The sequence below is a fragment of the Helianthus annuus genome, chromosome 10 (genome assembly GCF_002127325.2).
Source record: "Helianthus annuus cultivar XRQ/B chromosome 10, HanXRQr2.0-SUNRISE, whole genome shotgun sequence".
Lineage (NCBI taxonomy): Eukaryota > Viridiplantae > Streptophyta > Magnoliopsida > Asterales > Asteraceae > Helianthus > Helianthus annuus.
Genome location: NC_035442.2, coordinates 86,269,542 through 86,283,916, shown reverse-complemented (window position 1 = coordinate 86,283,916; position 14,375 = coordinate 86,269,542). Strand labels below are relative to the sequence as shown.

General features: G+C 35.4%; 1 protein-coding gene across 2 annotated transcripts; it reads left to right on the top strand.

Moving 5' to 3' along the window:
• The first annotated feature begins 1,598 nt into the window (after nt 1-1,598).
• Nucleotides 1,599-6,970, top strand: LOC110885156 (protein LAZ1). 2 transcript variants are annotated; one of them, XR_002561907.2, is made up of 8 exons: nt 1,599-2,182; nt 2,322-2,378; nt 2,807-2,915; nt 3,150-3,334; nt 3,422-3,510; nt 3,602-3,863; nt 3,937-4,199; nt 6,521-6,952. XR_002561907.2 is itself a non-coding variant. In XM_022132846.2 (8 exons), the coding sequence occupies exons 1-8, from the start codon at nt 2,021-2,023 to the stop codon at nt 6,863-6,865; spliced, it is 1,467 nt and encodes a 488-aa protein (XP_021988538.1). In that variant the 5' UTR covers nt 1,599-2,020; the 3' UTR covers nt 6,866-6,970. The 2 variants fall into 2 exon arrangements, 1 of the variants encoding a protein (XP_021988538.1); XM_022132846.2 differs by having other exon boundaries at nt 3,942-4,199; nt 6,521-6,970.
• The last annotated feature ends 7,405 nt before the right edge of the window (nt 6,971-14,375 follow it).

The window sequence follows — 14,375 nt, the reverse complement described above, 5'->3', positions numbered from 1 at the left end:
AATAATCTAAAATATTAGTTGATAGTTTAAAAGAGCAAGGTGGGGTTTGACTAGGGGTGTGCATGGGTCGGTTTTGACCAAAAATCATAACCATAACCACGATGTCGGTTATTGGATAACCATAACCATAACCGATCGGTTATGGTGGTTATGGTTATTCGGATTTGATGGTTACAGTAGGTCGGTTATGGGCGGTTAACCGTGTATTTAGTTTAGCTAAAAATAGCTTATTTTTTAACATGGAATAAATTATTATTGCATATTTGTATATACTAGTATATTACAAAGTATTAAAAATACATATAATCTATAATATTAATACCAATTATTATCGAATATTCAAATAAAGTGATATGATACATTCCATAAATGATATGAAAAACCCATAAGTACTAAAACCACAAAATGATATGGAAAACCCATAAGTACTAAAAATCTTCAGTCAAAGACATTAAATATTAAAAATATGGTGAAAAGTCCAAAATCCTACATAGATTTATTACATGTTGGTTTGGTTCGGTTAAGATGGGCATGGAAAAATTGATAAGCATAACTGACCCGCTACTTTCGGTTTTCAAAAAAACCATTAACCGACCAACCAGTTTTTTATTTGGTTCGGTTTTTTCGGTTCGGTTTTGTCGGTTAATTAGGTTATGGTTCAGTTAATTCGGTTTTTTGCACACCACTAGGTTCAGCTACAAAGTCCATTTTTCCTACAAAGTGTACAATTCATAAAACACCACAATTTCAGCAATAAAATACACTCAAAAGCCATAAATAACAGAGTGAAGATCACTAAAACACAATATTCAAACCCTATCAGTCCATAAAAACTTCAAACACACCATCGTAGAACTACGAATATAAAACACAACATAATAATCAACATAAGACACACTAATATTAGTCATTTGATAATCAAAGCCTTATCATCTAAAACACAACACAAAACCCACAAATATGACGTTTTAGTAGTCTTCACTTTGTTATTTGTGGGTTTTGACTTTTAAGTGTGTTTTATGGTTGACATTATCGAGTATGTTTGACATGAAACTTTTAGGACCTTATAGATTTAAGCTTTTAAGAAATGTTCCTACTCAATAAAAAACCATTGTTTGGTTGAAGGAGCTTGAAGCTTTTAGGTTATGAGCTTGAAGCTTTTGTTTGAACGTTCCTACTAGTAGCGTTTAAAAGGAGCTACAAGCTTTTAGGGAAAAAATGACTATTTTAACCTCTAAAGATAATAAACATTTTAGTTATGTTTTTTTAGTTATGTCCATTTTGGTCATTTTATACATTTTATTAAAAAATCCAGCTACTTTGCCAAATACCTAAATATATCTAAAAAGCTATAGTCACTAGCTATCTAAAAAACTAGAATGAATAGTTATTATTTTAAGTTTAGTTTTTTATCGAAGTCTAAATTGTCAAATTAAACCGGAACCAAACTATTAGTAATGATTCAGTTTTAATTTCAAATGATTCGGTTTCGAATTTCACCAATAAAAATCATTACTAACTGTTTAACTTACAACTTGACTTAAAAATTGTCAAACCGAAGTATAAATACCCCAACTTTCCACAAGCACCATCAAACAGATAGCACAATTGCTTAGAACACTTGGCTTTGAGACCCCTACCTACCACCAATTGAGCCACGTTTCCTCCATTGAACAATCTCTTCAAAAACCAAATCAAAACCTTACCCAAACCCAACGAAAGAGATGGGTGTGGCATTTATTTAATTTTTATTATTTATTCGAATAAAAAATAAAAATAACAAAATAATAAGCCATCTCATAAAATAGAATTCCAAATCACCAAAACAATGATGACTGACTAAAAAAAGTAAGTTAATTTCCGTAGTTGACAAATTCTCACGATCTTCCCGGAGCTCCGTGTCTGTCTCAAAAACCCTCTCCCCCACCGGATTTACACTAAAGTTTCAGTCAATTTCTAGGGTTTATAATCACTCGATCAGTGAGTCATCGAAGCAAACCCTCCCTTATTATATCTGCTGATGAACAAGTTTGTTGCAGACGATTTAGTTAGTTTGATCGGTGCTCTCAAGTATTCTCCGCCTACATGGCCAATCATAGTCGCCGGTGTTTTCGTTTTCATCAGTCTAACCCTATCAATTTACTTGTTGTTCGAGCACCTTTCTGCTTACAAAAATCCAGAGGTATGCCTGTTAAAATCGTTTTCTAGGGTTAATACGTTAGCTGTTTTTAACCTTTTTGGGGCTAAAGTTGCTGTTCATATTTGAATTCTTTTGTGATTGATGTCAAACTGATGGTTGATTGCTGGTGTTTGGTCTTCAGGAACAGAAGTTTTTGTTTGGAATTATACTCATGCCACCTTGTTATGCAGTTGAATCAGTAAGCAATCACTGATATTTTCAGTCTAGTGTGTTTATTAGTGGTAGAGATTGGCTGTATTTTTTGATTTTGTATATATATGAGCTTGTATAATTCATTTTAATGACAGTTATGAGTATTGCCAACCATTCATTATTAGAATTTAAATTGATTTTTATGTAGGTAATACAAAAAGAAATTAGTATGTTAATCAAGTATATCAAACTGTTAATACTGTATTCTTGTTAATCCATTTTTGTTAATAAGAATGTTTATAACTTTTTTTTTTAAAAAAATCGAGAAACGATTTCTCGATAGTTAAATACCGTTTTTGTTGGGAGTGGAATGAAATTTGGTTACCCTTCATTGTGTAATTATCTTATTTTATGTTAAGGTCTGAATTGGATTGTACATGCTCTAGTTATGACTTTGTTCTTGTCTTCTTGCAGTTTGTGTCACTGTTGAATCCCTCAATTAGTGTTGATATCGGTATTCTGAGAGACTGTTATGAAGCTTTTGCAATGTATTGCTTTGGTAGATATCTTGTTGCATGCTTGGGTATGTATCTTCTGGCTTTTTTTTTAAAGAAACTATAGTTTGTTAAATTCAGCTATTAATGACCACAACGAATATATTGTATCCTTGAACATAATACTAGTTATGTAAGCTAAGAATGAAAGAAAGTGAGAGTTGGACATCAGTATGAGAATCAGAGTATATCGAGTGGTATATAACAGCTGCTAGTGTATTTTTATTTACCAGTTATATGACACGTTTTTTCTCTTTTATTAGGAGGCGAGGACAGGACAATTGAGTTTCTTGAGAGGGAAGGGCGTGCAGGACCAAAAACCCCCTTACTAGAGCCAAGTTCTGAAAATGGAACCGTAAAGCACATATTTCCAATGAATTTGTTTTTGAAACCATGGCGATTGGGCCAGAGGGTTTACCTAATCATCAAAATTGGAATTGTACAGTATGTAAGTTTTCACATTCGAGATGCAAACCGTATTTTGTTCACCGAATGCCGATTCCATGTTTGATGAAAAATTTCTTCTTAACAACAGGTGATAATAAAGGCTGTTACCGCTGTTCTAGCAGTGATTCTTGAAGCTTTTGATGTATATTGTGAAGGAGACTTCAAGTGGGGGTGTGGGTAAGATAGTCTTTTTGATTCACCTCAAATGGATTCTAAGCTATTAAGATTTTAGTTTACTAACATAACATTCCTTTTGTTGAATGTGTAGGTATCCTTACGTGGCTGTTGTTTTAAATTTTAGTCAGTCATGGGCTCTTTATTGCTTAGTAATGTTTTATGAAATTACAGCTGATGAGCTGGCACATATTCACCCACTGGCCAAGTTTTTATCATTTAAGTCGATTGTATTTTTGACATGGTGGCAAGGTGTGGCTATTGCTTTTCTTTATGCCTTAGGGTTAGTCAGAAGTCCAATAGCTCATACTCTACAGTTTAAAACAAGTATCCAGGATTTCATTATTTGCATTGAGGTAATTTTCCTTTTTTTCTTTTGAACTAGTATATCTTTCTTTATATGTTAACTGGTGTTTTGTTTGAATCCAGAACAGATGGGCATTGCTTCTGTGGTTCACTTATACGTGTTTCCCTCAAAACCATATGAGTTAATGGGAGACCTTTTTAAGGGCAATGTATCAGTTCTTGGAGACTATGCTTCTACAGACTGCCCAATAGACCCTGATGAGATTCGGGATAGTGAGCGCCCTACTAAACTACGTCTCCCTCAACCTGATGATGATAATTATGTCAAGACTAAAACCGCCATCAGAGAGAGTGTTCGTGATGTTTTTCTTGGTGGTGGTGAATACGTAAGTTTTCTGATTCTTATCAATTCATTTCATATGAATTGTTTATGGTATTATTACTCTTTTGTTTTTGGTCTAGTATGTTGTGCTATATTGTTTGTTTCTTTAAATGTTTCACTTAGTTAATAGCTTACTTTCTTGAATGCTATTAAAGCATACCACCAAGGCTCATAGAGCTGAGAACCTATTAATATATAACTCCTAAATGGATAAGTGTGAGAAGATCTACTGTTTTATCTAGGCAGTCGAAGTTGTAATGCACAAAGGGCTCGCTTGTCGGCTACGCAAGGCACAAAAAGGTTCATGCCCTCGACGACAAAAAAGCACATATATATTATATATGCGTGCGTGTGTCGTATAATAGGCATAGAAGAGTGATAGCTAACAGTCTTCAACATTATAAATAACAACAGAATAAGATGTGGTCTAAAATCTAAATAATGACTGACAAAAAAACAAACATAATACACTTTTGTGCCTACATTATAATTGACCACATATAAGTTTCTGAAACTTGAATTTGGATCGTTAGTGTTGGATCTGCTAAAGACTTGTGATGAAGCGGTTTGTCTTCATTTATAGACAACAGCTAGCTTATAACGCTCAATAGGCTGAATATGTTGATTATGGCCTTATCGGTAAAGATAGGAAGCACAACTTTGTCGAAGGGGGATGCATGCTTAAAGAAAATTACGTCTTGAAATGTGTAAGCAGTTGAGTTAGCAATGAAATTAAAGCATAAAAACATGATCGTTCTTCGTTCACCAGGGAGTCGGTCGATAAGAATGGGAGTCAAAAATGAATATTTGTGAAGGTAATCGGTTAATCAAATGAACTGCAGTAGAGAGAGCTTCCACCCAAAATCTCGGTGATATCGAGGAGTCGGTAATGTTAGAAGTTAGAACCATATCTAACAAGTGAAGACTCTTTAGCCACTCAATTCGTTGTGGGGTACTATAACAAGACGCTTGAGATATAATACTACAATATGTTGCAGAAAGATTGGAAGTTGGAACTTGTGTGACATATTCTCCACCGTTATCAGATCGTTGCATCTTAATGCTTGTTGAAATTTGTGTCTCAACAGAAGCAGTTAAAGTTTGTAAGAGAGTGAACAGTAAGAATATCAGATTTGTATTACCACTGTGAAACAACTGTGATAGGGGTTGAAGCGGAAACGATATCAGATTTCTCTCTGGACCCGCCTCGTGTATCAAGTTTCTGTTCTTCAGGCGAAAATAATCTCCAGACTCCAGAGATCTTTCCCTTTCAACAACATCCTGAACTAAATTACATATGTAGCATACTTTTTTCCATTGAAGCCCAAAGTCTCTGTAGATGGTTTATGACAAAACTTTCACTAGAGATGTTCTCAAATCGAAAACCTTAAGACTGAAAAGACTGTCAACCACAACTTTAATGACAACCAAATTCTTGATTAAAAATGATTATACTGAAGCGTTGGGTTCTGGTCGACCTGACGGGTTAACGGGGTGACCCGTTTAATGTTATTATTTTTAAGTTTTTGATGTCATAATTATTAATTTGATTGAATATTTTATGCCAAAATTTAAACGATAAAAAGAGAAATGAGCATCGGACATGATAGTTCAAACGTAATTGTTGTATAAACATTTGTGTATTTGGTTGTAAATTTGTATTATAGAATATTAATAAATATGCATAGACATAGTATAAGTTACTTTTCTGGGTTTCGTGTCAACCTGTGAATACACGTGTTGTGTTAGGACTTCGGGTTCGCGTGTTTGACAAGATGTCTTAAATTTACGGGTTCATGCTGGGTTTGACCTGCCATGCCAATCCATAAATACGATCCATTTTACGAATCTGTTCCCTCTTTATGAGGATTTTTTTCCTTGAATCGTATCTGTACGATCTATTTTTGGAGGAAGGAAATGTTCAGCTAAATAATTCCTAAAAATTTATTCTTCTCTGTACATCTAGAACCATTGGATGCCTTCGTCATCCACCATCTTAAATGGTAACATGTTTTGTATTACATCTTTCTTTCTTTTGCACCTATATTTCATAAGATTTTTTTTGCTATATCGTTGAGTTCATGATTTAGGCTTTTAACTTTCAGACAACACAACTAGAATCGAAGCTGTTAAGTCTAGGCTTTAAAGTTACTTACCGTACCTATAGACGCTGCAGTTTTTAACCTTTTTTTCCACGTATCTTCCACTAGACAAAAAATTATCAGTATGTTCCTTTTAATTCCCAGTTTTCATATAATATAACTTCGAATATTATTTTCCTTGGGCGCGTAGCTGATTTTCTCTTGGTCTTTGATACACACACAGATTGTTAATGATTTGAAGTTCACTGTGAACCAAGCTGTAGAACCTGTGGAGAAGGGGTTATCGAGATTCAATCAAAAACTGCATAAAATATCACAAAACATAAACAGGAGAGCAAAAGACGATAGTTGCATCAGCAACACTTCACCGACAAAAAGAGTAATACGTGGGATCGATGATCCTCTTTTGAACGGAAGCTTTAGTGACAGCGGGGCAACCAAGAAAAAGAGGCATCGTAAGAAATCGGTAGGTGGAGGGTATACAAGTGCAGAAAGTGGTGGTGAAAGCAGCAGCAGTGATTATATGTTGTATCATGTTCGTGGTCGTAGGTGGGAGACAAAAGATTAATCCTATAATTGTATTGTTCTCATTTTGTTGAATATAATATGAATTTGAATATACTAATTTGAATTCAGTATATCTTTTATATATATATTATTGTGGTTTTTGTTTTCTTTGTTTCATTTCCCAAAAAATATACATATTATTTATCATAAAAATTGAATTTTAATAGTCAACACTCTTAACTTCTTAGACCAGTGGGTATGGGGGCCGGCCCTGCCCCGGCGAGCCCCGGCGTCGCACCCCCACACCGCCCCCCTTCCCTCCGTCGCGTCGTCTCCGTTGGCTGGAGGACGATCTTGCCGGCCCTGCTTCTTCTCTCTCTTGCATCTTTCTCTCTCCTCATGTGTTATCCGCTGATAAGGTTGAGCATATGGTGCGGCAGGTGACAAATGAGGAGGTTAAAACGGCTATGTTCTCCATTGCGGGTAATAAAGCTCCTTGGCCAGATGGATACACTTCGATCTTTTTTAAAAACGCGTGGGATGTGGTAGGTGATGATGTCTGTGCGGCGGTCAAGGATTTCTTTATGAATGGGAAACTCCTCCAACAACTTAACCATACAATTATCTCGCTGATCCCGAAGGTAAGCACTCCGACTACTATAAGGGATTATAGACCTATTTCTTGTTGCAACACTATTTATAAATGTATTAGCAAGATCATTGCCAATAGAATAAAGGAAGGATTGTGTGACATTGTTAGCATGAAGCAATCGGCGTTTGTTCCCGGGCGGAAAATATCTGACAATATTTTACTCACTCAGGAGTTAATGCATAACTATCATCGTAGATTTGGTCCTCCTAGATGTTCGTTTAAAATTGATATTCAGAAGGCGTATGATACAGTGGATTGGATTTTTTTGGAGTGTAGGATCGTTTTCAGACCCGAACGAGTCGATCAGAAGAGTTTTTGCTCAATACGAAAGGCGGAAACAGACGTATCAAGTTCAATTCAGCTAGAATACACTTTAAACAGTCTTTTGATTGATTTGACAAAGAATTACAGCGAGTAGACACTTCGGCAGCACTTCGGTACACAAGCCGGAAAGTTACAAATGAAATCAAGACACAGGTATTTATAGGTTTCTAATTCAGCACGAAATTTCCAAGCGAAATTAGATTTCACACGAAATCTAGTTCCGTGCGGAATTACCATGTTTAATTCCGTGCGAAATTACCCAATGGTAATTTCGTGCTATATTACTTCAAACCTATAATTTGACATTTTCTCGTAAAACGTGCCCTGATCTATCTATTCTAATACAAGACTCGATACAAGACGAAGTCGACAGACGCATGCACTAACAGACTCCCCCTCGAATGTTGACGAGTCTTCAATGTCGAGTCTTCGCATCTTCAGTCTTTATCAGTCCTCTCGAAATCCTCTGAAGTATCTAACATTGTAAAGCATCCTCAAATTTCTCTCTTCTCTTCTCTATCAGCACCAACAGACTTCCCTCGAACAACTAATCTTCCCTCAGATGTTGATCTTCAACCTTCAATCTTCACTCTAGCATCCCAAAATCTGTAGCTGGCTCTTATCTCTCTTCAATTCTCTTGATCAGATCTCTTGATTCCTTCACTTCATCAGCATTAGCAGCTTGCGTGAATATCAGGCTTCCAGAATCATAACTTGGCTCTTACATCTACAGACTCCCCTATCAATCAGCTGGGATCGCAGTCTGGATCGTGACCTGGTTCACACTTTGCTCAGGATCGAAACCTGGCTTACTCTAAACACAGAATCCTCAGGTATCGAAACCTGTCTCTTCTTAAATCTCACACCTGCACATTCTCTACCTCACAATAAATTTCTCAAATTTTAACATTTGACAAATTTATACCACTCACAGGTAACGATTAATCAATAAATGATTTTTCAATATAGATCTCTGATGAACCACTTGTAGAAATAGAATGATTTAACATTTAACAGTTTCTGATCACCACTTGTAGGCAAACACACAAACTCCCCCTCACAAAATGTTCATCATGTTTAGTACTCAGAATTTTGAAAATCAGCTCTTCAACATCCGTTGTCGAAAATCTTTTTGGATTTTTCAAAATTTTATGCTAAAACACACTCAAATCTTTTTGAGATCTTTCTATAAAGAAATGCAGTAAAGAAATATTTACAGACAGTATTTTTGTGAGTTTGTGTAAGAGAATCATATCAGTTTATGAAACAAGTCACCAACACCGTTAAACTTTAAACATTTTAAGTTCTAAACAATTCACTTAGATTGTCAGTATACTGGTCCATTTAAATTTTCACACAAAGTTCAACTGTTCCGAGATACGAGATTAATGTTTTAAGGACTTAAACTTATTCGCGTGTCCCACCTCTTGAATATACTCCCGTATCCAGATCCCAATATTCAGTCTTACAGGTGAGTATACCTAGATGATATATGTTTAAGGGTTAAATGCGAAACCATGAGAGCTCAGGTCAAAACGTCCGTTCGTGCAGAGAGATGATGGTTCGACTTTAGGTATGTTCCCCCTTAGAGAATCTTTTCTTCAACAGCACATGATTAGCATATTGCAATGTTTCATCATTCTTTGTACTGGGGGCTGGCTTTAAAATTTAAAGCATATGCAAAGTATTATACAGGGACTAGGCCATTGCTTCCGCAATATCAGAAGTCCCGGGATAATACCCCAGATATCACTGAGTATAAAGACCTAGTATCTCAAAAAGAGGGACATTTCAAACAAGATTTCGGGGGTTACCCATATATCCGAGATATGTTCCCCACAATATAAGCAAGTTTGATATTTAGATTTATATCTCGAAAACAATCTACTAAATGTATAAAAACCTACTGGCACATCCACAGTGAGATTGTTTATCACATTTGACTTTCCAAATTTTTAGCGTGTTGTGATAGTCCACTGATGCACTATCATTTCCTCTTTTATACAACAAAACTCTTTTTCTGAAACGTCCACTTTCCATAAGGTCTAAACTCAATACTTTATTGTCGAAAATCACGACCCAATTTGAACTTTTTACATACCTTTAGAAATAAACTTAATTGTTCATACAAAAACCATTTCCGTTTAGACATTCGCAACCAACTAGGTTTACACGTAAGACGTGGCATACTAAGATTTAAAGTTTAACAACTAAACATAATTTATTTGTATCAAAAGTATTTGAAACACCCTTAATGCACATTTGGAAATATTATTAATGACATACTATTTCTAACAAAAATTGGGCATGACCCGTCCGTAACATGAGCGGTTCCCTGTTTTTTTTTAACAATCATCATTATTTCAAGAAATTCTACGACACGTTCAAAAGACATAACATGTTAAGCTTTAAGGTCTAGCTTCTAAATAAAAGTTATATACCACAAAAGTATTTTTGACCCATAACATAATTACAAAGTAGCGGAAGCGCATGATGGACATGATTCGTGTGTGTTCGTTCCAAGTCGCCAAGCCATTATGTAGAGAATTTACCTACATCAAACAACAAACTTGAAGAGTTAAATTCCATTAACTATGTTACATTTTATCTAATAAATCAATTCATCTATTTCGTGTCTTCACATTATTCTTGCACTTACTACCCATCGAAACGGGTCAAACATACTTATCTCAAAATAGAGATAAAACATATCATTCATTATTTTCCCATTGAAACGGGTCAAAACATACACTGAGATAAAACATACATTTATTAACCCGCTAGAAACGGGTAATTACATTCGTAACATAAACTTCCATTCGGTCCGTTTACCCCGGACGAATACATTCCTTTCATCTTTCGTACTTTCATCAACTCCAATCCGTTTATAATGGTTCGAGTAACTTACCAACAATCAACCAAATTCATAAATCCTTCTTAACCTTCACTGATTTATTTAACATTTCAAGTATTACAACATCATATCTTAGAATTACACATGATTACTTCTACTTTTGATCATCTCATTCATAACATATTTTTATCAAATGGGTCTATACTAAAATCATTCAATGACCTAAAATCAAGCATGATTCTTGTTCTAGAGGGCATTCCTAACTCCAATGTACACATTTTGTTACATGAACTCAATATAGGGTTGTAACCCACTTCCTACAAAATCATAATTTCAAAGAATTGAACTTACCACTTCAATAATCGAGTTCACTAGAGCGTTATTTGATGTTCATGCAGTGGATTATCCTTCAATTTCAAGTTTAATTGCTTGATTCTTTGAAACAAGGGTTTCCCCTTGTGCTCATGTTCTTGTTCGATCCCCAGACACACTGTGTGTGTTTTGGGTTTAATTCTTTTTTTTTTATAAATTGAGTTTTAGTAATTTACAACTTTGGCCCTTCTAGTTTATTTTCTTATTTATCTTATACCTTTTCCATTACATTACTAATATTTGTATCATTTCCATTAACTAAGTTAAATCTTTAATTAATTTAACTTTTATGTCTAGTAAATCTTTTTGGGGTGTTACAAGTCTACCCCCCTTAAAAGAGGTTTCGTTCCCGAAACCTGGACACATAACAAATTAATTATTTACGTACCGAATAGAAAAGGGGTAGTGCTTTCGCATTTCATCTTCCGCTTCCCATGTAAGTTCTGATCCTTTCCGATGTTGCCATTGTACAAGGACTTGTCTAACGGCTTTATTGCGAAGGTTCTTTACTTTAACATCTTTAATGACTATCGGTCTTTCAACATAGTTTAATCCCTTATCCAATTCAATGTCGTCAAGAGGCAGGAACGTTGTTTCATCCGCAAGGCACTTTCTCAATTGTGATACATGAAAAGTATTGTGAATCCCGTCTAGAGTAGACGACAATTTCTAAGCGATAAGCAACCTTCCCTACTTGGGCTACAATCTTAAACGCTCCAATATAACGAGGACCCAATTTACCCCGTTTACGAAAACGGATTATGCCCTTCCATGGAGATACTTTCTGTAAAACATAATCTCCGACTTGAAACTCGATAGGACGTCTTCTCTTGTCCGCATAGGCTTTTTGCCGATCTTGAGATGCTTTCAGTCGAGCTCTAATAAGATCGATCTTTTCGTTGGTCATTGCTATTAAATCGTTAGGTGCAAGTTCCCTTTGTCCTACTTCCCCCCAACATACGGGAGTCCTACACTTCCTTCCGTATAATAATTCATAGGGGGCCATTTGGATACCATTATGGTAACTGTTATTATAAGAGAATCCCAGAGTGGTAAATGGTCATCCCAATTTCCCCTAAAGTCTAAAGAGCATGCCCTCAACATATCAACAAGGGTTTGGATAGTTCTTTCTGATTGGCCATCGGTTTGGGGGTGATAGGCGGTGCTTATGTGTAGCTTCGTACCCATATTTTCATGAAACTTTTGCCAATAACGAGAGGTGAATCTCGTATCCCGATCCGAGATGATTGACATGGGCACCCCGTGTCGAAAAAAATTATCTCATTCATATAAACTTCCGCCATTCTTTCCGATGAATAAGTCTCTCGAATAGGTAAAAAAGGGGCACTTTTTGTGAGTCGGTCCACTATTACCCATATTGTGTCGTGCCCCTTCTTCGTTCTAGGTAGCTTTGTCACTAGATCCATTGTTATCTCTTCCCATTTCCATACCAGAATTTTCGGGGTGGATTGATTACCGTGACTTACTTAAGAGGTAGTATTCCTTTACAATCATAAGTATATATCTTGTTCTGGTCCTAAAATCAGGAGTTGAACTTTCATGCATTTAGCATTCGCAGTGGGTCATTCTATTTCCACCTCACTCATACACCATAGAAGATATTACATTCTAACATTAGCCCCACGAATACCTGTCGTGAGTTTACCTCAGTATTCTATTATTAGCATCCTTTCTAGGTACTTTCGCTCACATTATAATTTGGACCATTTACATACTTATTTTACTAACATTCATTTGAGTTAAACGTTACCACCGGATAATTATTATTTCATTCCCGCTTATCTGGAGCAAACCACTACATTCCATTACTAATGTTGCTCCAAATTTATTTCATATCCTCATGGAAGGTTAGCATATGATAACACGCACTACTATAAACATTCAAATATTGATACACCATCATAAATATCATTTTCATACTCACTAATCCATACTCGTCACGAGGTTTAAGCATCAATCTACATTTTCTACTGTTCTTTGAACTATTTACAACTTTTAGTCTAGCCTCAAATTTAATCTTTCGTATCACTTTATTATTAACTCTTTGCATGCACTACTTATTATACTAACCGGGTATGTCGTGCAAAAGCATCATACGAGCGTTTAACCAATTAGTCTAAACTTTCATTCAAGACCTTTAGAACTTCCTCATAATGATATAAATATCTTCTTATGTTGACCATTAAAGGTCGAACATTTCATACCCTACCATAATTATCCTACCCTTTATTTCGTCCACACGTACAAATCAATCTACAGATTCTTACTCATAAGTCAAGAACTAAATATTTTACTAACCTTGATTTCATTACATAGACCAATGATCCGCAGCCCGGATCGTCCCGCTCCTTCATGAGTTCTCACCATAACCGGATTAACCTCAGTCATCCGTGTGATGAACTTCTGCTCGTGCACATCCTTTCTCAACACTACCAGTTTTATCACATCGAGCGTTCTATCTCCTTCATCTATAAAATTTAGGATTAGCATATTTCGTTCAAATTCTTTCAAGTGTGGCGCTTATCAAATCATTTTGACCCATTCACAACGGGTTAATACATGACCGTTTCCTAACGTATCATTTCCACTCGTTTGACCCATACTCAACGGGTCAATACATGACCATCCCTTAATATACCATTTTTATTTGTTCATTCACTGTATTTGGTGTTAAATTCACCTACGTTCTCTCACAGATCCCTTACTAATGAGTGTCCTACATTACACGTTGCATTTCTTACGTAATACTTTCAATATTTGTAAATAATTATTATTTATTGACTTCTGCAATTTAACCTTTTAAAGTCAACCACCACTTTGTACTTTTGTATATAAGTATTGTAGTACGCGTTGTACGTACTTTCATTTAGTACATACTTACAAAACGTTTTTAGCTAACATCTTAACTAATATTCTTTCCATACCTTTCACTAACATTACCAAGTTCTCATTTCCATCTTAAAACTTCTCAACTAAAATTTATGACCGGTCTACCCCTAATTATGAGGTCTTACTGGTTTAACATTATGCCAACCATTTCAACAAGACGTACCTTAACATTTCTCATTTATTTATACGTTCCACTTGATTTCGAATATTCAAACACGTATACATCTTCATGTAAATAATTTCGAAGTGATTGCGAAATCATCTTCCTTTAGCGTCCAAGTTCATGCTTGCCTCATTGCTTCCTCTTAACCCGTTTGCCATCATGCTCAAGTCAATTGACAAAATTTCCATCCTTACATATCATTACTTCTTAATATTATTAGCTTATGTGAGCATACATACAACTGTTCACTTTTTGTCTATTATAAATGGGACATTTATTAATAGTTATCTCATTTC